The sequence below is a fragment of the Emys orbicularis genome, chromosome 7 (assembly GCF_028017835.1).
Source record: "Emys orbicularis isolate rEmyOrb1 chromosome 7, rEmyOrb1.hap1, whole genome shotgun sequence".
NCBI lineage: Eukaryota > Metazoa > Chordata > Testudines > Emydidae > Emys > Emys orbicularis.
This window is the reverse complement of record NC_088689.1, coordinates 49,218,236-49,240,167: the sequence shown is the minus strand read 5'-3', so window position 1 is coordinate 49,240,167 and position 21,932 is coordinate 49,218,236. Positions and strand designations below refer to the sequence as shown.

Here is a 21,932-nt window from a genome sequence, read left to right as displayed (position 1 = left end):
TGGAACTTGAGATGTAGGAGGTAGTCCGAAATAAGCTGCAGCAAAGCCTGCTTGGGGGGAATACCTTTGTCTGCAATCCAGCAGGTGAACCGTTTCCACTTGGCCAAGTAAGTCGCTCTGGTGGAGGGCTTCCTACTTCCCAACAGGATGCGCTGAACCCCAGCTGAGCACTGCTGCTCCTGCATGTTTAGCCATGCAGCAGCCAGGCCGTCAGATGTAACGCTGCCAGGTTGGGGTGCAAAATACTGCCATGGTTCTGGGACAACAGGTCCAACCTGAGCGGTAGCTGGAACGGAGTTGCCACTGAGAGGTCCAGCAGACTGCTGAACCAGTGTTGGCGCGGCCATGCTGCCGCTATGAGGATGACCCTCACCTGGTCCTGTTTCATCTTTGTGAGGACCCTGGGCAGCAATGGCACTGGAAGGAAGGTGTCCATCAGAGCCCCCGACCACAGAAGCAGAAAGGCATCCGATAGGCATTCTCTGTCCATGCCCCCAATCAAGCAGAAGACATGGCATTTCCTGTTCTGCCTGGACACGAACAGGTCCACCTGCGGAAGAGGGGACTGACCACTTATGGATGAAGGGACCACTCGTGGCGAGAAGAGATCGTCCTGCTGAGGCAATCCACCAGAGCGTTCTTGGTCCCTGGAAGGTGAGCGGCTACAAGATGGATGTTGTGCTGCAGACAGAAGTCCCAAAGCCAGAGGGCGTCCTGACAGATGGCAGACGACCCAGCTCTGCCCTGCCTGTTGATATAGAAGACCGTAGTCATATTGTCCGTCAGGACCTGCACCACCCTGTCTTGAATCTGAGGTAGAAAGGCTTGGCAGGTTAGTCAAACTGCCCTGCGTTCCCTGACATTGATATGCAAGGCACGATTGCGACTTGACCAGTGATCTTGAGTGTTGAGAGCGCCCAGGTCCGATGCATCGGAGACAAGGGTCACCGACGAGGCTGGGGCCACGAAGGGAACTCCTTCCACCACCGACGTGGGATCCTGCCACCAGATGAAGGATGACAGTACGCTGTCCGGAATCCTGACCCACCCTGTCCATGCTGTGCCGGTTGGGGATGTAGACCGACGCCAGCCCTGCCTGAAGGGATCTGAGACAGATGTGTGTGCCGGACCACGTCAGTACATGCTGCCATGTGGCCAACAGTCTCAGGTGAGACGTGTGAGTGGTGGTGAGCAGGTGGATCCGGAGGCCTGCGATGAGGTCTGCCATGGCCTGGAACCGAGTCTCAGGGAGGAAGGCCCTGGCCTGAGTGGAGTCAAGGACCACTCCAATGAATTCTATGCATTGCACTGGGGTTAAGGTTGACTTTTTCTCATTTATCATCAATTCCAGGTCACAACAGGTGGCACCTACCAGATCGCGATGCCGCCGCACCTGATCCCGGGACCGGCCGCTTATCAACCAGTGAAGGTAGGGGTATATTTGGACTCCCCGACATTTCAGGTAAGCGGCCACTGGTGCTATACACTTTGTGAATACTCTCGGGGTCAACAAGAGACCAAAGGGCATCTCGGTGAACTGGAAATGGCACTGGCCCAACATGAAGGGGAGAAAGCGCCGGTGCCCCGGGAAGATGGAAATATGGAAGTATTAAATATTGGTACGTCATCCTTTAAATCAAGGGTGACGTACCAATCTCCTGGATCCAGGGAGGGAATGATGGAGGCTAGGGAGACCACGCAAAACTTCAACTTCTTGAAGGACTTGTTGAGGTGACGCAGGTCTAGGATGGGTCTGAGGCCCCCCCTTTGCCTTCGGAATTAGGTAGTAACGGGATTAAAACCCGCTTTCTTCTATGTTCCAAGAAACCTTTTCCACTGGCCCCAGCAGCAGGAGGTTTTCGACCTCCTGAACACAGAGTTGCTCATGAGAAGGGTCCCAAGAGGGACGGGGAAGGAGGATGGGAGGTATGGTCGGCTATAAACTGCAGGCTGTAGCCCAACAAAACCGTATCGAGCACCCAGCGGTCTGAGGTGACATGGGACCAGGCCAACCGAAAAGGGCAGAGGCGGTTGAGAAAAGGGAGGGTTGGATCCAGTACACTGGCTGGAGTACCGTCTCTGAGAGCACCCTCAAAATGACTGCTTCTGGCCTCCCTGACTTCTGGGAGGGTCAGGTTGGGCAGCCAGGCGGGAAGAGGACGGGTAGTGTCTCTTAGGCCCTTTATCCTTGTCCTTCCTCCTGTAGGAGTCAGACCTGGGAGACCCCCCAGTACCTAGACTGCAACTGAGAAGGCAGCAGCGGAGGTCGGAACGGCTTCCTGGCCTGCTGAGGGGTGTGCAAGCCCAGGGAATGGAAGGTGGCATGGGAGTCCTTGAGTCCATGGAGCCTAGAGTCAGTCAGCTCAGAGAAGAGCCCCAAACCCTCAAATGTGAGGTCCTGGATCGTAGTCTGCACAGGGCTGCCCAGAGGATTCAGGGGACCTGGGGCAAAGATATTTCGGGGGGCCTTTCCATAAAAAAAAGTTGCAATACTATAGAATACTATATTCTCGTGGGGGCCCCTGTGGGACCCGGGGCAAATTGCCCCACTTGCTTCCTCCCCCGGGTGGCACTGGGTCTGCATCTCCTGGGAAAGCCCAGAAGCCTGCAATCAGGAGTTGCGTCTCATGGCCACTGCCAATGCGACCTCCCTGCCAGCTGAGTCCGTCACATCCCAATTGGAGGACTGGCCGGACACTGCCGTGCCTTCACTCACCAACGCAGCGAACTCTTGGGCACAGTCCTGTGGGAGGGCCTCTGGCACCTTATTAAGGGAGTCCCACAGGTTAAAGTTATAATGTCCCAGCAGGGCCTGGTGGTTAGAGACCTTAAAATGTAAGCTGGCCATTGAATAAACTTTCCTGTCAAACAGGTCTAGTCTTTTGGCCTCTATTTTTTGGCGTTCCGCTGGGGCTGCCCCATCTGTTCCTTTCATTCACCACGGACATGACCAGTTGAGCTGCGGGCGGATGAGAATACAGATACTCGAAACCCTTTGCAGGGACATAGTATTTCTTTTCCGCTTTCTTCGACGTTGGCAGAATGGAGGAGGGGGTTGCCACACTGATTTGGCATTTTTGAGCACCCCTGGGTGGTCAGGCAATGCAATCTTAGCCAGTGCGGGGGCCAAGATGACACTGAAGAGGTCGTCTGCCTCCTCAGCGACCTCCTCAATCTGCAGGCCAAGGTTGTCAGCCATCCATTTAAGGAGGGCCTGGTGCTCCTTAAAATCGTCCGGAGGGTTGCTGGTGTGGGATGGCCCAGCTACCGCCTCGTCAGGGGATGATGACGACGACTGCAGGGCCTGAGGGAGGGTGTTGTCTCTGTCCTTGTTGGAGGAGGGCTCCCTCAGTGCCAAGGTGCGGTGCACCGCTTCAGCCTCAGTACCATGATCTGACAGCAGTGCCATGGCCGGCTTGTCCGATAAGGCCAGGGAGGGTTGGCAGTATTGGACCGGCATTACCGGTACCCCCCATGGGTTCCATTACTGCCTCTGGGGGAGCGGGTACTGTGGCTGGTGCTGTCCCGGTCTCTTGCGCTGGTGGAGAGTCATCCCTCCTCGGCGATGGGCTGAAGTCATGGTCCGACCCTGACCAGTGCCCCTCCAGCAACCACAGCAGGGCTGTTGACACCTGAATTGGTCTACTGACCCTGCTCGGCGATCGGCGGGGCGATGGTGAGTGGCGCCACCTGCCCGAGGAACGGTACTGGGGCGAACGAGACCGGTGCTGAGATCCTGAACGACCCCTCCAGGACGGCGACCAACGTCAAGGAGATCACCTGAGAGGGGGTCACCGGCGCCTTGGTGACCTGTGGACAGATGTTCACCGGTACTGTCGGTACGGGGAATGGTGCCTCGAGTTCGGAGTCCTCGGGAACCTAGGCCTCCTGGCCGGAGAGCTGGGGTGCGGTGCCCAAGGTCACGGCGAAAGAGGCCTGCGGTCTGGTGACCAGGGGTGTTCCACCAATCTATGCTGTTGCACCCTGTTGGGCTTACCCTTTGGTGCCAGGGATGGAGCGGCTTCAGTCACCTGGCGTGACTCTACTAACTTAACATTATGACTAACTACTATGAACTATATACAACAACGAACAAAACGAAGTCTATGAGGAAAAAACGCTACTGCTCTTGCGATGCAAGACAAGGCACTCCAACCAACTGTCACGGGTGGTAAGAAGGAACTGAGAGGGTGCAGGGCTGGCGGTGCCTGATATACCACCGCATGGGAGTGTCACTCCAGAGGGCACCACAGCCGACCCTACAGATACCACTAAGGCAGAAATCTCTAACAACTGTGCACGTGGGCCTTAAATGGAATTGACATGAGCAAGCACTCAAAGAAGAACACACAATACTGATGAGCTCAAGTCATTCTGAAGTTTTTTGCTTACACATTTAGTGCTTCTTAGCATATGTATTTACATTTTCTGCTTATACAACCTCACAAGCTAGTAAATGTGGCAGACCAGTGAGACAAACTTCTGTTTTGATTGATACAACAAAACCACCAAAAGGAACACAATACTTAAATTTATTAAATAACCTATTAAATAAATTTGGCTGGTCTCTAACAATAAGAAATTTTCCCCAGTGCATGGGGAGTGTTATCGCTCAGTTCCTCTAGATTTTGAGCTTTCAATTTACTTTAGCTTTCAATAACTAGAACTTAAGTTTCCGTTTAAATAAAAATTGCATTTCCAACCCTTACTGTTGTGAAAAACCATTTCAAACATGAACACATCAAGTTCTGTCCGATGTTGTATCTATGCTTTTTTCTTTTCTTTAAACAGTCTCATTTTCTATTCTCAATCAGTCTGGATTATTTTCATTCCCCCATCCCAGTTTCTTCTGTAACTGCAAATGCCTGTTAGTAACGTATACAGTTAGGGTGGCTAATTTAATTCCATCTTCTATTATTATTATAATTATGAAGAGTAGCTTGTTTAATATGCTGTTTCTCTCCCACAGCACCTACTGCCAAGTAAAATCTGATTTTTCTTTCTATTATCTAATTTTAGGGAGAATAATAAATGGAAAAACTTAAATTAAAACTGTAACTTTGGACTATTTTTAACCCATATTTCTCTACACTTGTGTAAATAAGAAGTCTAGAATTTCTCCAGTTATCCAACATCATTTGAACAGTCTGCATCACTGGATCCAAATAATCTATGAATATACACCTCTACCCCAATATAACGCGACCCAATATAACACAAATTTGGATATAACGCGGTAAAACAGTGCTCCGGGCGGGCGGGGCTGCGCACTCCGGTGGATCAAAGCAAGTTCGATATAACGCGGTTTCACCTATAACACGGTAAGATTTTTTGGCTCCCGAGGACAGCGTTATATCGAGGTAGAGGTGTATCTTATAATCTTTATGGGAAAAAAACTCAAGTAATTACATTTTTATTTTAAACTCTACTTTCAGTACATATATATTCTGTATTTTCCAAGGGTGAACGAAAGATGTGCATTCAGACTTCTTCCAGTTGTCTTTACATCCTTAGATGTTAAATTTATTTATTTCTAATGATCTACTTTTACCAAAAAAAAAAACCAAAACAAAAAAATACCACCCTACCAATCTTGGGAGGTTAAGTTCTAAAGGTCATGCTATTGAATTAGGGGGAGTTTGTGTTGGTGATGGAGGGAGAAACTACTGCTGATGGTGAAATAATAATAATAATATGATGAAAATACCTGTTCACTTTACTGACTAATTAGGTTTTACTACATTTTACTCCTGTTAGCACTGCTGACCTAATACAGTTGAAAGTTTGAAATACCATCATTTTACTTGTAAACTGAGCAGAATGGATCTGAAAGTCTCAGACACACAAGCATGGAATCCTATACCTAAGGCTGGTCTACACTAACCCCCCCACTTCGGACTAAGGTACGCAAATTCAGCTACGTTAATAACGTAGCTGAATTCGAAGTACCTTAGTCCGAAGTTACCGCGGTCCAGACGCGGCAGGAAGGCTCCCCCGTCGATGCTGCGTACTCCGCTCGCCGAGCTGGAGTACCAGCGTCGAAGGCGAGCACTTCCGGGATCGATCCGGGGCACTTCCGGGATCGATCCGGGATCGATTTATCGCGTCTTAACCAGACGCGATAAATCGAACTCAGAAAATCGATTGCTTACATCCGGACCCGGATGTAAGTGAAGACGTACCCCTAGAGTCACTTTTCATAATAGAACTGCATTTCGATACGTACCTTCTCTTGTTTCCAGCACTCTTTAAAGAGCTTCCAGTTGCTGCTGTTTTTATGATCTTTGAGCCACAAAATGTGCTTATCACAGATCCATGAATGTGGAATATCGCTGTAGAATTTACTGCAATCATCCAGAATAGACTTTTGACCATCTTTTGGCCCATCCTTCAGTTCAGATTTTACATTTATCTTTGGTGGTCTATTTGGTGGAATCTTGTTTTCTACAACTGAAGCAATTATGTCATCAAGAATGTTTGGCATAGTCCTTCCACCTTTGCCACCCTTGTGGAAAAACAAAAATAGTTTAATAGGAAATTTCAGATTTACCTTCTTCAACAGAATGTCAGAAATATTAAATATAAATAAAAACTATATACTAATATACTGCACCCACAGAAATGTTTACTGAAATAATCATCTGGAATCAGGGAACTGCAGTTAAAATGACAATGTTTAATCTAAATCAATGTCCAAATTATTTACAATATGTATCAATCATCACTATACATACACGTTACCTTTCTTTCAGGGAAGCTTTAGTGATGTTTACTTACATATTTAATTATAAATTAACATTCAAAGCAAGAGTCATTAGGCTGTTCTAATTAAAATGTACCAAAACAAGTTGTGTGAATTTTCAAAACCCCATGCATTCTGGTAATACACTCACTGTTGTTCCTGTAGAGTAAACTGGAGCAAAAGCAATGCCAGCATCTGTAGAGCCCAGACGCAGTTTTCCAGCTGTTGTAGTCAGTAGGTCTCGTAAGGTTGAGCCCTGTTCATTGTTCTGGGGCACAGGAGGAGATGTTTTACAATTTAGAGACTCTGAACTGTCTTGGTCTCTCTCTTCTTTAGTATGTTTTCCAGGAGGACATTCTTTATTTTCTAAAATAAAAAATATTTTTGATATTTACATGATTGTGTCATGATACAGAAATTCGAACACTGGCATCCCTCATTTCATAGTGGTGGTAATATACTGTAGCACTAGTGCTTTATTCACCTGAAAACACACCAGAGGATGAATTAGATCCTTCAAAATGCAGTCAAACAGTGTACCATGAAAAGGCCTTCCTCAACATCTCAGACATGTAGCTGAGTGTGCACCTGTCACAAATGAGAGATGCTGTAGCTGAGAGAGGCTGGGAACACTAACACATTACACATGCATTCCACTAGTGGCTTCTCTGTTATATTCAACAAATAATTAATTGATAACCAGTTCTGATGCCCCTAGAAGGCAGCACTGAGTTTATAAGATTAGGGAATGTGACATTTTAATTATTTATGACAATTCAAACCCAATACAGAATTTTTTTTATAGTGAGTTCAACAGAAATTCCTGGAGCACCCAAAACCACGCACTTACCATTAGCATCTCTAATATTTACCTTTCTTTTCCTCTCTGGCTTTTTGCTCTGCTAGATCAGCTAACCAATGCAGTGGTGACTGGGATTCTGGTGGAGTTAACTTGCTGTCTGCGCTTACATCACTCCCTGGACTTGTATTGCCATTTGTCTCAGACTTTTGAGGGGTATTCGGCTGCTGAGACTCAGGCATGCACAGAGAAATTTTATTACTGTGATTAAGGACATTCTGTAAAACCTATAGAGCAGAATAATTTTATTTTTAAATATAGTACTTTGTTTTAATATGAGCAAAAAAGTAGCAACGATGATAATTTGCCAATATATTAATTACACAGACTACAATTATATAAAATTAATGAAAAAGTTGATTTATTGATATTATTCAAATATTTTTTAAAAAATAAACAAATATCAACATGTCTAAACACTAAACTTCGAACTTAAATATATTATAGACTCACCTGAGAGACACCATTCATTGCAGGGAACTTCCCAGTTTGCATGCTCTGGTTGCTGGTACACTGACAGTAGGATTTAATCTCAAATTTCTCTCTAAGACTGTGCATTGCATCTAGAAGATCTGTCAGAACTATAAGTTAAAGTAGGAATAAAGAAAACCATTAACAATTCTTTCATGAACAATGTAAATTTATTTTGTGATCCTCTTTACAAAAGTGTGATGGTGTTATAAAACTATTTATATTCCATACCAAAAGCTCAAAAGATTCTTAAGCACTCATAAATAAAGAAACAACAAAGTTAAGATTGTCCTCTTAGTCTTAATTCTGCCTCTTGTACAAGCTTTAAGATACAGTATTTAATTATATTTTTCTGCACGATCCCCACTTGGTTCTGTGTGGAGACACGTCTTGACAAAAAACGTGATGCCCACCCCTACAGTCACCTCTTACCAGCATCCCAAAATGGAGTCTCTGCTGCAAGAGAACCTGTTCAAGATCCGCACGCAGGCCCTGGCCCCCAGCAAGGTCTTCTACCAGCTGATCATCAGCCGGAAGGAGGTGGGTGAACGAGGGAGGGTTAACGATAAGACTAATACTTATCAGTTAACTATTTAACCATTTAATATTTTACATCCCTATTTAAAACACTACATAATAATGGATGTGCACAAGGGGACAGAACTGATGATATGTAGGCAGTCTTAACGTTGGCATTTTCTGAGATGAGTGCTTCATTTGGCAACTTAAATATTTTTAACCCAATTTTGGTATGGCGTTTATGTGTTTGAGAGTTAGAAATCTAAATTTGTGAAGTTTGCTTGGATGCCTTAACTTTCCCCTGAAATAATACCAAGCAATAGCCATAAAATTATATTTATGATGCAGGGCCGCCCAGAGGATTCACGGGGCCTGGGGCAAAGCAATTTCGGGGGCCCCTTCCATAAAAAAAAGTTGCAATACTATAGTAACATGGAATACTATAGTTACATTTGGAAATGTAAAAAATAACTAGTGAAATATATTCAACAATTAATTTGTAATAATTCGAAAACACACTAAATACATTATTTAAAAACATTAAATGCTTTAATGGTATGTATACATTTGCAATTACATAATGGGCTGTTGCTGGGTGATGGTGATGGTTGGTGCCAATGGGCTGTCGCTGCCTAGGGGTGGTGCTACTGTTGCCCAGGGCTGGGTGGGGAGCTGGGCTCTGGGTTGGGGGGTGCCCGGCTCACAGGGGCTGGGCTCAGGGCTGTGGGGAGATGGGGTCAGGGGGGTGTCCGGCTCAGAGGGGCTGGGCTCGGAGCTGGGGGTCTGGGTTGTGGGGGGGATGAGGTCGGGGGGGGGGGGGGGAGGGTGCCCGGCTCAGAGGGGCTGGGCTCGGAGCTGGGGGTCAGGGCTGTGAGGGGGATGGGGTCAGGGGGGTGTCCGGCTCACAGGGGCTGGGCTCAGGGCTGTGGGGAGGATGGGGTCGCGGGGGGTGTCCGGCTCAGAGGGGCTGGGCTCAGAGCTGGGGGTCAGGGCTGTGGGGAGGGATGGGGCCGGGGGGGGGGGGGTGTCCGGCTCAGAGGGGCTGGGGTCAGGGCGGGGGGGGGGGGGGAATGGGGCCGGGGGGGGGGTGCCCGGCTCAGAGGGGCTGGGCTCGGAGCTGGGGGTCAGGGCTGTGGGGGATGGGGTCGGGGGGGTGTCCGGCTCAGAGGGGCTGGGCTCGGAGCTGGGGGTCAGGTCTGTGGGGGATGGGGTCGGGGGATGCCCAGCCCCGGCCCCTTACCATGCCGCTTACCCCCTCTCCCGGAGCCTCAGCGCGCTGCGTCCAGGAGCGGCCCCGGACAGCGCTGCAGCGGCGTGGTGTCTCCAGCAGGGCCTGAGTTCCCGCCGCTCGGCCACAGCTCGCAGCCACGCCCCCTTACCAGGAGACGCCGGGGGATGGGGGAAGACGGAGGCAGGGGGAGCCTCCGACATACTCGTGGGGGCCCCTGCGGGGCCTGGGGCAAATTGCCCCCCCTCTGGGCGGCCCTGTTATTATGTGTTTGTTGTCCCATTTAGAATGAGTTTTACTTAAACTGTTTAAAGACACATTTGATTTTTAATTTTTTTCCCCTTATGGTATCACTAAAGGGCTGAGTTAAGGTTCTTTAGGTGCCCCAACTGTATTAGGTATTCCATACCTAAATGTTTCGATTTCTTTTAAGTTAAAGTCTGAATTTTTGGGGTTTACAATGCTTGTTTTGGGGATAATTGAAACATTCTTTTAGTTCTTTTTACCCTAAATTACACATTCATACTTTCAACCTAAACTGCACCACAATAGTTTCACTATCTGAAAATGTTCTACTTTTTAAAAAGTTTATTAATAATTTCACTCATGAAAAATAAACTAGAATCCCAAAATGAATGTTACCATGTAATGCTTCTATTATTGGAAAGCATATAATGTCAACACAATATTTTTTTTAATTTTAACGTTTATGGTCAGATTTACTAGTACATTCTGACTGCTTTAGACTACTCTGGAGCAGCATAAAGCAGGCAAAGTGAAAACCCTACTTTCTCCCCTTCCCCGCCTCCCTGTCCTCTATATTTCCCTGCATACACATCCACCAATTCTCACCTCCGTCCTGTCCTCCATGTTCCTCTGCACCTCTCCCTACTCTGTTCTCCTCACTTATTTGGTATAGATATATTATGCTACAGGTAGCTTTGAAAAGTCATATCAGAAATTACTAGAACTTCTATTTAAAATTAATGTGGTCTTTCCACACAGAAATAAATGATGAATAAATTGTTTTTGTGTGATCATACCAGAGCCTGGAATAATCTGAGTTGGCATCAAATGCTTGTGATCATGAGGCTGTCCTTTCACACATTTCATCCAAGCATATAATTCTTTATCTGTAAAATAACAACATTCCCAGTTATTTTATTTCACTTGTGGCTTTATTACTTAAATCATAATTCACAGATATTCCCAATCCATTGTTTAGAAGTCTCTACACCTACACTCCTCTGAGGTTCTATACTGGTATTTTGTATGACAAACATTTTGTTTCTAACAGTTTGACAGAGAAGACAATCAGAATGGGATTTTTAATAAAAACAGAAGCGAAGACAGTAGCATCCACAACATAGATCCTTGTCCAAGTTTCAAAGCTTATTCATTTTATTATATTTAGATCTGTTATTTTTGCCTGAGTAAAAATCCATCATACAGTTGCCATTTAGGCAATTAAAGTTATCTCACTGAACAATTCCTAACATAGTATAGAAAGATGAGTGGAGAACAGCTTGTATTGTCAAAATCTCTACTGTTACAGTAGCACATAGAGGCCCTACTGATGGGGGGCCCTTTTAGCTAGGCACTGTACAAACACATATTAAGTCAAAGACAAAGGGTGGAAGAAGAAAAAGAAGCCAAGTCAGAGAAGTGACTTGACTCTGATCTGCTCTGTTACCTTGGGCAGAGATGGGAATGGAATCCAGTTTGGTATTCCATCTACTGTACCATGCTACCTATCTTTAATGGCTGCAATCTTCAAATCTATTTTCAATTTTGCTCAGCTATAGCAATATATGTTGCATGCCTCAAATAGGCAGGCTAAGAGACATGTTCAGCACATTTAAAGCATATTTTCCTTACATTATAAAATTTATAATGCACCAAATACCTCTCTTTTCCTGGATCTTAGAAACATTAAGCATATATTCTTACAAGTGAAAGAATTTTGTAAATCACTTTATAGGACAACTTTAAAGTATACAATTTTAAAACAATCATGTAGGTGTCATATACCAAGAACAAAATACCACTATCGTACAACAGGACTCAAAACATTTACTCAAATTTTATTATTAGCATATTACATGTACATTTTGTAACTGACTTTTTGAAGAATGCATAGAAACTAGAATTAGGGAAAGCCTTCCCCTACTGATATCTAGCAACATTTGTATATCAGTTCTAATCTGCACCCCAATGAGCTCTGTGTGGGTGGACAGCTCGAGCCCCAATGAAGTCAACAGAGCATCCCGTGGATACAGGGGGCTGTGCTGAGCTAATGACAGAACTGGAGGTTATTCCTGATCATAGTACAATACTAAGTATTATGCCTAAAGTGCCTGACAGCAAAGTTAAAAATATAACTAAATCATCTCTTTCATTTTATATAGCTGTATGTGTAAAGACAGCTTCATAATTGTGTATTTTCATAGTCTTTAATTTTGCACACGTTTAATAGATATTGTACAACAGAACAATTACTCATAAGTTGCAGAACTAGTAAATGTTCAAACAGTGTTCTCAAAAAATAAAATGCTGACAAATATAGCACATTCTGGACAATTCTAAAACTAAAATGTATGTTTGGTTATGCAGGCTGTAGACCGGGGTCGGCAACCTTTCAGAAGTGGTGTGCCGAGTCTTCATTTATTCACTCTAATTTAAGGTTTCACGTGCAAGTAATAAATTTTAACGTTTTTAGAAGGTCTCTTTCTAGAAGTCTATAATATATAACTAAACTATTGTTGTATGTAAAGTAAATAAGGTTTTTAAAATGTTTAAGATTCTTCATTTAAAATTAAATTAAAATGCAGAGCTCTCCGGACCGGTGGCCAGGACCCGGGCAGTGTGAGTGCCACTGAAAATCAGCTTGCGTGCCGCCTTTGGCACGCGTGCCATGGGTTGCCTACCCCTGCTGTAGACCATGGTTTGCTCCCAGAGCCAGGAATACAACCCAGGAATCCTGATACCTAACATTCCAGTGTCATCTCCCAAATAGTTGCATAACCCCCTGGCAAACAGTTTGCCATGTCTCCCTTTGCAAGATTGTCCACATAAAAGACAACTGCCTGTTTCAATCACAAATTACTCCTATAACTAAATCAGAAAAGGTCTGAGCTGCGGAACTGACTGTTGTGGGTTCAAACCCTGCTGCTGACCTATGTAAGAGGGAAAATTTTATATACATATATATACATATACACATACACACACATATATATACATATACACATACACACACACATATATACATATACACATACACACACACATATATACATATACACATACACACACACATATATACATATACACATACACACACACACACACACCCCGCCCCTTTTAAATTAGTGTGGAATAACTGCAAATGTTGAAATGATTTTTATTGCAAAACACTGTACAGTACTTAGAAGTGAATTTGGATGTTGTGTTAATATTTGATTTATTGTTAGTATTTTTAGTGTTTGTATTTTGGTTAATGGAAGGTCAAGAACTGCATGGGCCATGGAAACTGAACTACCAGTTACTCTTAGAGGAAGTCCCCCCTTCATAACCAGGCTTAGGAATGGTGTGAGGGCTGTGCTGTGGATACAACAGGACTTCACTCACTAGAGCTGTCCAGCCAACCGGTTAAATGCAAGTCGTTTGCAAAAATGCAACTGAGCTAATTAAATAATTTTCATGCAATGTCACAATACTTGGCAACTATGCTTGATGGTGTCAGGATAGACCTAAGAAATGGTGATGGGATGGACTTTTGTCTGTGCAGTGAAATGGAAAAAAAAAAAAATCACTGACTTAAATAACTGAACATTTAAATCTCTGACATTGGTGGCAAGGCTGCCCAAAACCAACATATCATTCTCCATTACATTCAGCAACTGTAAAAACAAGCAGTGGTTCCAGGAAAAATAAATGTAATATGAAGTGGCATCATTTGGACCAAAACGTGTGTTGCTGAAAGTTCTTGGTGGTGCCAGAGCATAGGTACAGTACATAAGCAGCACACCATGTATCACCAGAAATTAAACTATAGAGAGAAGCCAGCATACTTCTATTTTAGCATATATTGAAGGACAATATGATAACCAGAGAGAAAAATTCCCCACTGCTATCAAGACTGGAAAGAAGCCTGCTTCTGTATATTGCTTTTTAAACTTTGAGACTTTTTCTAGACTTTCCCTGGATGTCTAAAATGTGTACTTTAAAGACTGTTTTAACATAGTTTACCCAACTTCCATGATGTTTCTAACAATTCACAAAGGCCCAAGCCAAGTCAGACAATATGCACATACACGGAGGCCTGGACAGCTAAGAAGGGCTTGTGAGAAGCACCTACAGTAATTCATTACAAAGAGGAGCAATGCCCCCTGACTCTCCTTGATGGTTTTTTTGGGGGGTGGGGGTGGGGGGAACATTTATCAATACACACACGGGAGTTTATAAATAAATATTCATAATATCTGAAGCACTAATTCTAGCTGGTTAAGCAATGCAGTTGTACAAGATCCTTTTAAACTCTTAGGAGAAAAATATATAACCTTCTCTACTTAAATTTCCTAATCTGAGATTTCTTTCAGAATTTATTAGCAAAAATATTTGGAAGATATGTGCATATGTGCTTCAGTAGCTACATGATACTATTGTAATCCTTTTCCTCCCTCTCCCCTAACCCCATTGTCTGTCATAATTTGTCACTTAAATTGTAAACTGTTTGAAGAAAGGAACACATCTTTATCTGTCCGGAAAGTACAAGGACCATTTATGAATACATGAATGACCATCATCACCACTATCCTTGCGATTTTGCATAAAATACTCACCATTTTTAGTAACTAGGTCTACATCTTGAAACAAGAACACTGGAAAAATATTAATATACTACAAATAAAAGTAATATCACAAGTAATACCAGAGCAACAGACAATCAGTGGTGCTATCAAAAGTATCATCAATGCTACGATATTACTCATTACTTGGAGTAATAGCATTTAAAATGGCAGCATAGTAGTTTAGACAGATCAGGAAACAAAACCGCCAACCTATCTACTGTTTTTCAAACACAGCTGTTTTCAGAGAAACCTTACTATATCAGATTCATTTGTAACAGTTACAACTACTTTCCTTTTACTAATAGCAGAAGTGACATGGACTTTGATGAAGAACTTTGGAAGCATCTCATTACCAGGGCAGAGGAGGAAGCCCTCTCACCCTGTATCAAGGAACTGAGTGTAAGCAAGTTTTTCAGTATTTACTGCCATTGCAGACATTGTCTTACAGAAATTCTGATATTATTTATTTTTAAATGATATGCTGATAGGTGAAAATAAGTTGGTGACACAAATGTAGGTGTGCTCTATTAATAATAAATATTGTATCTGTCAACTCGTATGGTATTTCACCCAGGAGTTTGTCTGCCCACCTTGGGAAAGGAGGAGGAAGCCGTTTCTAACAGCTGCCTAACAGCTTCCTCCTTAAGGGTATTTAGGAAACAATGCCAGAGGCAGTTGCCTTAATGCCTCTAGCCCAGGGGTTCTCAAACTGGGGGTCGGGACCCCTCAGAGGGTCACGAGGTTATTACATGGGGGTCGCGAGCTGTCAGCCTCCACCCCAAACCCTGCTTTGCCTCCAGCAATTATAATGGTGTTAAACATATAAAAAAGTGTTTTTAATGTATAATGGGTGTCTCACTCAGAAGCTTGCTGTGTGAAAGGGGTCACCAGTACAAAAGTCTGAGAACCACTGCTCTAGCCCAATCACCATTTATGACCATGGTGGTTAACAATAGGTTCTTGATTTTCTAGTTATGTCTACATTAGAAATGCTACAGTGGCACTGCAGCAGCGTACACACTACAGCAGTGGGAAGGGTTCTTCTGTTGCTGTAGTAAATCCACCTCTCCAAAAGGCAGTAGCTAGGTTGATGGAAGAATTCCTATGTCAACTTAGCACTGTCTACATTGGGGCTTAGGTTGGCTTAACTACATCTCTCAGGGGTCTGAATTTTTCACAACCTTGAGTGACATAGGTTAGATGGACCTAAGTTTTAGGCTAGGCCAGGACTAAGAGAATGTGAGTTGGTTCTGTTCTCTTGCTGTAACTTAATAGGAAAGCCTAGCTTAGTTTGTAGCAAAACGTATGATGAAATAAGATGAAACTAAGTATGAGTGCAGGCTGTGTTTTAAAATCCTTATTCCTCTAATGCTTTGTTCCAACTGCAGTGTACTCCCGATTATTCGAATAGCATGGGGGGAAAGAGGGATGGATTTTATTTACATAATTGAGAGGGCAGGAGAAGCAGTGCAGAGAAACCTCTCTGCAGCTCTGCTGTCAAAGCCCTGCTCACTCATTCCCCTGACAGCAGGGGGTCAGAGGGCTTCCTGTGCTGCTGCTCTTTCAATTATTGAAGGCACAAGGTCCAGGAGGAGGCTGCAGTCCTAGTGAGGCAGAGACCCTTGGTCAGGACTCTGCTGTGCCCCACCAGGACCACAGTCTTCCCTGCACCTTGTGCCTGCTGGGATCGGGTGTCACTGGCCCTGCAGCAGTGCAGGTAGCCCTCTGCAGCTTTTCTGTCAGTGCCCCACTCACTCACTCCCGTGATGGTAGGACTGCAGAGGGCTCCCTGCACTATCACAGGAGCCATTCAGCAGCTGGGTGGCCTCTCCTGCTTCCAGGGGTCTCTGCTCTATTATTCACACTGGCATTGCTGGGGGATAAAGAAGGGATTTTAATAATGTGGAGGTTCAGATAATAGGGTTTTGGAAAATCAGGAGTATACTGTACTACATAAAATAATTTTATTTTAAGAAGGCTGTTGGTCTGTATCACGGTCAGAGGTTCCCAAAGAGAGGATTCAAGCAGGTGCTCAAATCAAGACAGGCCTTCATGGTAACAAGTGGTTAGCATACACAGAGTGGAGCACAGGGAGTCCCAGTATAAAAGAGGAAGAATTGCAAAATTCAACCTTGAGACAGGTAAGGGCAAGAGGTCTAAAACCTGGGAGGATGTATTCAGAGAAAACAAAAGGGTAGAGGGTCAGTTAGCTCCATAACTGTGACAGTTTCTCTTTGGAAGGATAGGTTTTATATATTGTCATGACAAAGGTGAGGAAGCTTTGAGAAATAGGAAAAAGTTGTGCTTTACGCAAAAAGAATAGCATTTACTGGTTACAGAAAGACACCGAACCTTCTGGAGCAGCAATTCTAGAACATGTTACAATAAACAACACAGAGAATGGTCTAGTTCATATAAAATTATAAACTGACCTCTAGAACTCTTCCTTTCCTTTGCCTTATAACAATCTAAGCAGACCACAAACCCACATTTTTGGCAGACCCAATGAATGTTAAACAGTGTGGCTTCACATGCATCACACATCTCACGGACTCCTCTCACTGCTCTCTTCCAGGCAATTTTGGCTGAAACACAAAATAAACAGAACAGAAGTATCAACATTTAAAGGCAAACATCTGTAAACTGTAGCACAGAAATAAATGTTCATCTAAAAATACCAATCATAATTTTCCTCTCAGAAGCAATTACAGAAAGAAAAAATCCAAAAGTGACCCTATATACACAAGTCTTCAATATGCACAAATTTGACTGCATTATGAAGCAAAATTCTGTGTTAAGAATTTTTGCAAAATAAGAGACAAAATCAATGACAAATACTAACTAGCAAATTTCTGTAGCAAAATACAGAAATAATTATTCCCTCTTAAACAGGATGTGTGGCACACACAGACAGCCTTTCTTAATGCATTCTTGTATTTCCATACAATGCACAGTAGTGCCAATGAAAGGCTGTAGCATGCAGCTACATTGAATATATGGAAGGCTCAAACAGAGAAGCCTAAAACCTGAGCTATAATCTTTCGTGTAGAATTATAGAATAATACAAAGAATATAAAGATTTCCTTACCATCTTTCTTCACCCAGGACATGGCTGTTTTCTCAGATGTTACTAGCTGACAAAATTTATCACCTATGATGTCTAAAATGTACTTAGAAGTTTCTAGGTCCACTTCATCATCTTCATAATTGTCATGTGTCCACAAACTCATTGCTTCATCATCATATTGATCAGGAGAAGAGAAACCATCTATCCTAACCACTCCATTTTTACTAAAAGACAACCTAAAAAATGGAAACAAATAGTTTAACGATACACCTCATTATACTTCACACTCTAAGCTTTGTTTGCTGTTATTAAAAAACATTTTAACAAACATGTCTGCATGCAGACTGCATATATTGTGCAATGCTATTATAAAAGAATACTGACCAGGTTAATCAGGTTCAATCTTTGCAGTAGCAAACACATATACCCTTTCTTTCCTCCTCCCTGTCCCCACCCTCGCATCTTTTTTTTTTTAAGTGAATCTGATGTTCCATCAAGTGAGGAACTAATAGTACTGGCTTCGTCCAAGCTTCCTTCCACTGTTTTGTCAATACCCCCTTCATTTTTGATCTTCAATGCCTCTTTTGTTTCAATCCTGTTTCCTCTCTAGAGTGGAGACTGATCATTGTATGAAACAGAATTGTTATTTTAAGATGTAGATTAAGTGACTTGGATGAAACCAAATTCATATTTTCACATGACCTAAACCAGAAACCTCAACACAAGTCCTCCAGAGTTGAAAAAAGGCTAACATTAACTTTAAAACAAACAGGAAAAACATGTTTTCTGTAGAACAAATTCTGTTGCTACAAAGTTCAGTTTTAAGAAGAAATAATGAGGAAATTCTGAAGTTAAAGAATAACTGCTCAGGTAAATCACTTGTTCGATCCAATTTACATGACTCTCCCTTTAAAACTTATCACCACATAAATTAAGGGTACGTCTATACTTACCCGCTGGTTCGGCGGCAAGCAATCGATCTTCTGGGATCGATTTATCGCGTCTTGTCTAGACGCGATAAATCGATCCCAGAAGTGCTCGCCGTCGACGCCGGTAATCCTGCTCCGCGAGAGGAGTAGGGGAGTCGACGGGGGAGCCTGCCTGCTGCATGTGGACCCGCGGTAAGTACCTTTAAGTTCGAACTAAGATACTTCAACTTCAGCTATGTTATTCACGTAGCTGAAGTTGCGTATCTTAGTTCGAACTGGGGGCTTAGTGTGGACCAGCCCTAATAAACTGATGCTAATGTAAGGCATTTCTCTCTTTTTTTTGCCAACAAAGTTTTGGTCTAATTCATTTCTCTGATTCTCGGAGGCTGGCTGACAGTGATCACTCAATAGGTGCCTATTTTCTGTATACACCTCTACCCCGATATAACACGACCCGATATAACACGAATTCGGATATAACGTGGTAAAGCAGTGCTCCGGGGGGGGCGAGGCTGCGCACTCCGGTGGATCAAAGCAAGTTTGATATAATGCGGTTTCACCTATAACGCGGTAAGATTTTTTGGCTCCCAAGGACAGCGTTATATCGAGGTAGAGGTGTATTAACACTCCTGCCAGTCAAATGAACAAGGATCTCAAAACTGAACTTTGGTTTCTATATGGCAGCACAGATCATTACTTCTAGGCAACCAGGTCAGCTCATTTCTTACCTTTGAAATGCCTAAAATTTGTATGGTGTCCTACTTTGTATCATTTTAATTAAAAAAAACATTTGAAATATTTTCCAAGTAGTTGTAATGGTCTCTCAGTAAGCCTATATCAAAGCAGTACGGTTGAACAATACAATCCCTTATAATACAGAATAATTTACACTAGTTTATTTATAAACAGATACATATATGAAGTATTTTAATAGTATCAGCATCAGTAAAACTCAATGTCCTACATTCAGAACTGAAGTGTAATTTATGACCACTGTTACACTATCAAAAATGATCCCCCACCCCCACCTTAATCAGCAGGTAGCAAAAAGAATCCATTGATTTTTATTACAGTAAAGCCTGATAAGATTCTTAGAAGTAAAGCAATCTTGATTTTAAATTCAGATCTCATGTTTATGGTACAGTGAAAATAAACTCCATTTGATACTACAATACATTTAAAATTAAAGTTTTTTTTTAAAATTAAATGATTGAATTTTAAAATGGTAGCAAAACTGTTCTATGTTTTCAGTTAACCTCCAATACTCTCTTTCCCAAAAAGAACAAATCTAAGGAGAACACAGCAGTACTTTTAGTAAGCAGGTCATTGCTGTGTATGTATACTTTAGTACAGAAAAATATTTTAAGCCAAACACTGAAGTAATCAAAATCAGTCTGTGTAACAGCAACTGAGTGTTCAATTCCTATTGAATGAGTCTACATTGGTAAGTATTGCACTTGTACAAGTCAACACCTAGTTTTGCTCTACTTCCACACTAGCATTGTATTGCACCAATTATGGTACAGTGTATTCTGGGAAATCTTTTTCTGCATTGGTAGGCCAAAGGCAATTGTAAGAAGAAGGGGTCAAATTCTGACTGTTGTCTAGGGAAACTCCCATAATCATACCCTGAGGGGTATTACCAGAATTGAGTGATTTGTGTGTGAATTCAAGGCTCTTTCCCACCGATTTAAGGATAGATTAATGATTTCTGTCTCTAGGCTAGACTGGAAAAAAAAAAACACTACTGCATCTTTTTTCCAGCTCAGGAAGGCTGGTTAGTTGTTCAGATGTCTTTGGTATAATGCTGCAGTTTTACACAAAGCCTACCTCTTTCAACCTACAACAATGCCAGTACAAAAAAGGAACTGAGAAATATAAACATGACTATAAGGAAGGGTTTTTTTAAACCAAAAATTAACTTTTTAAAAAAAATAGTGAACTTACCGACGAAAGTAATAAAATCTACAAAATACTGGGGAGTGAGTTGGTTCTTCACCTTTCTTACTTCTAATGAGTCTACATTCTCTGCATTTCTGCAAATTGGGCCCTATTTCAGAGCAAGAGTCATCCTGCAAAAAAGATTCTCCCGTTTGCTTCAGTTTCTTTACTTTGCGCCAGTCTTTTAATACTGAACGAGGTATGCCAGCTGAAAAAACAACAAAAACGTAAGGCAAGAGAAATTTACAAATTATCTATATGTAGAACTCAATAGGAACAGTAAACCTTCAGCATTTCTAAAGTGAAGCTACTTTTATTTGGTGCCTAACTTTAAGCATCCAAGTTTGAAAAATTTGGCTACAAATCTAATGTTCTGTAGATAAAACTGCTGTTAACCATTTTATTGCTGATTTACATATCACATATGTAAACCAAATGTACTTTTCTCTTGTATTTGGTATGTCATTTTGGTAGATATTCCACAGAAAAGTGCAGCCACAACACATGATTATTTCAGGACAGTAATGGGATTCAATAACAAGGAGAGTTAAATACATATGATTACTTTAGTGCAGTTCTATTTAAAGTAACTGGAATTTAAACAATTTGTTAATTATGCACAAGGAAGAACAGAATCCAGCTCACATACTCTCAAATGTGTTGGTTTTACAAGGCTAACAGGAGCAAAAAGCAATAAGAACTTATTTTTATCATTTAACTCAGCAGATCTGAAACTGAATACACACAGGGAGCAGATCTGTTGAGTATAATGCTGCAATTTTCACAATCACATTTCAAAGTAGAAACACAATTTAAATATACACTGCTGTTTGGCCAATCTTTCATTTTAATAACTTTTACAAGCAGTGCTCTGGTGCCGGTGTGCTCCGGAACGGTGTTCTGGCACTTTTGGGGGAAGATAGAATGGTGTTCCACTATTTCGGACAAGGGTGCAATGAAGAGGGGGGCAGCCTGCTTCCCTCTCACCCCTCCCCCACACACTTTTGATTGGCTCTGAGTGGAGATCCAGCAGCCACTGCCTCCTCTCCTGGCCATGCCTGAGACAGAAGCATGGGCAGTCCCATGGCTGAGAACCCCTCTCTAGTACAAGATTCCAGCTGGGGCACCTGAATCCCTACCCATCATGGGAGCCCATGCCAGAGTCCTGGTGCTGCAGGCTGAAAGGACAGGCCACAGCATTTCTCTGAGCACCCTGCCACAAGAGGGTAGGCAGCTGAGGGATACTGTGCAGCACCAGGGCCTTCCATGGAGACTGGGAGGTGCTGGGGGGTCCATGAGGCGTGAGGTCCTGGGTGGCGAGCT

At 43.0% G+C, this 21,932-nt stretch overlaps 1 protein-coding gene across 1 annotated transcript in view; it reads right to left on the bottom strand.

Moving 5' to 3' along the window:
* JMJD1C (jumonji domain containing 1C) overlaps positions 1–21,932 on the bottom strand; it is a 244,008-nt gene that overhangs the window by 28,306 nt on the left and 193,770 nt on the right. Inside the window, exons 10-17 of the mRNA XM_065407152.1 lie at positions 20,616–20,817; positions 17,761–17,975; positions 17,105–17,257; positions 10,863–10,952; positions 8,055–8,182; positions 7,615–7,828; positions 6,894–7,108; positions 6,227–6,505 (exon numbers count right to left, since the gene is read on the bottom strand). Coding sequence (XP_065263224.1) covers positions 6,227–6,505; positions 6,894–7,108; positions 7,615–7,828; positions 8,055–8,182; positions 10,863–10,952; positions 17,105–17,257; positions 17,761–17,975; positions 20,616–20,817 — 1,496 coding nt within the window. The remainder of the gene's footprint in view (positions 1–6,226; positions 6,506–6,893; positions 7,109–7,614; positions 7,829–8,054; positions 8,183–10,862; positions 10,953–17,104; positions 17,258–17,760; positions 17,976–20,615; positions 20,818–21,932) is intronic.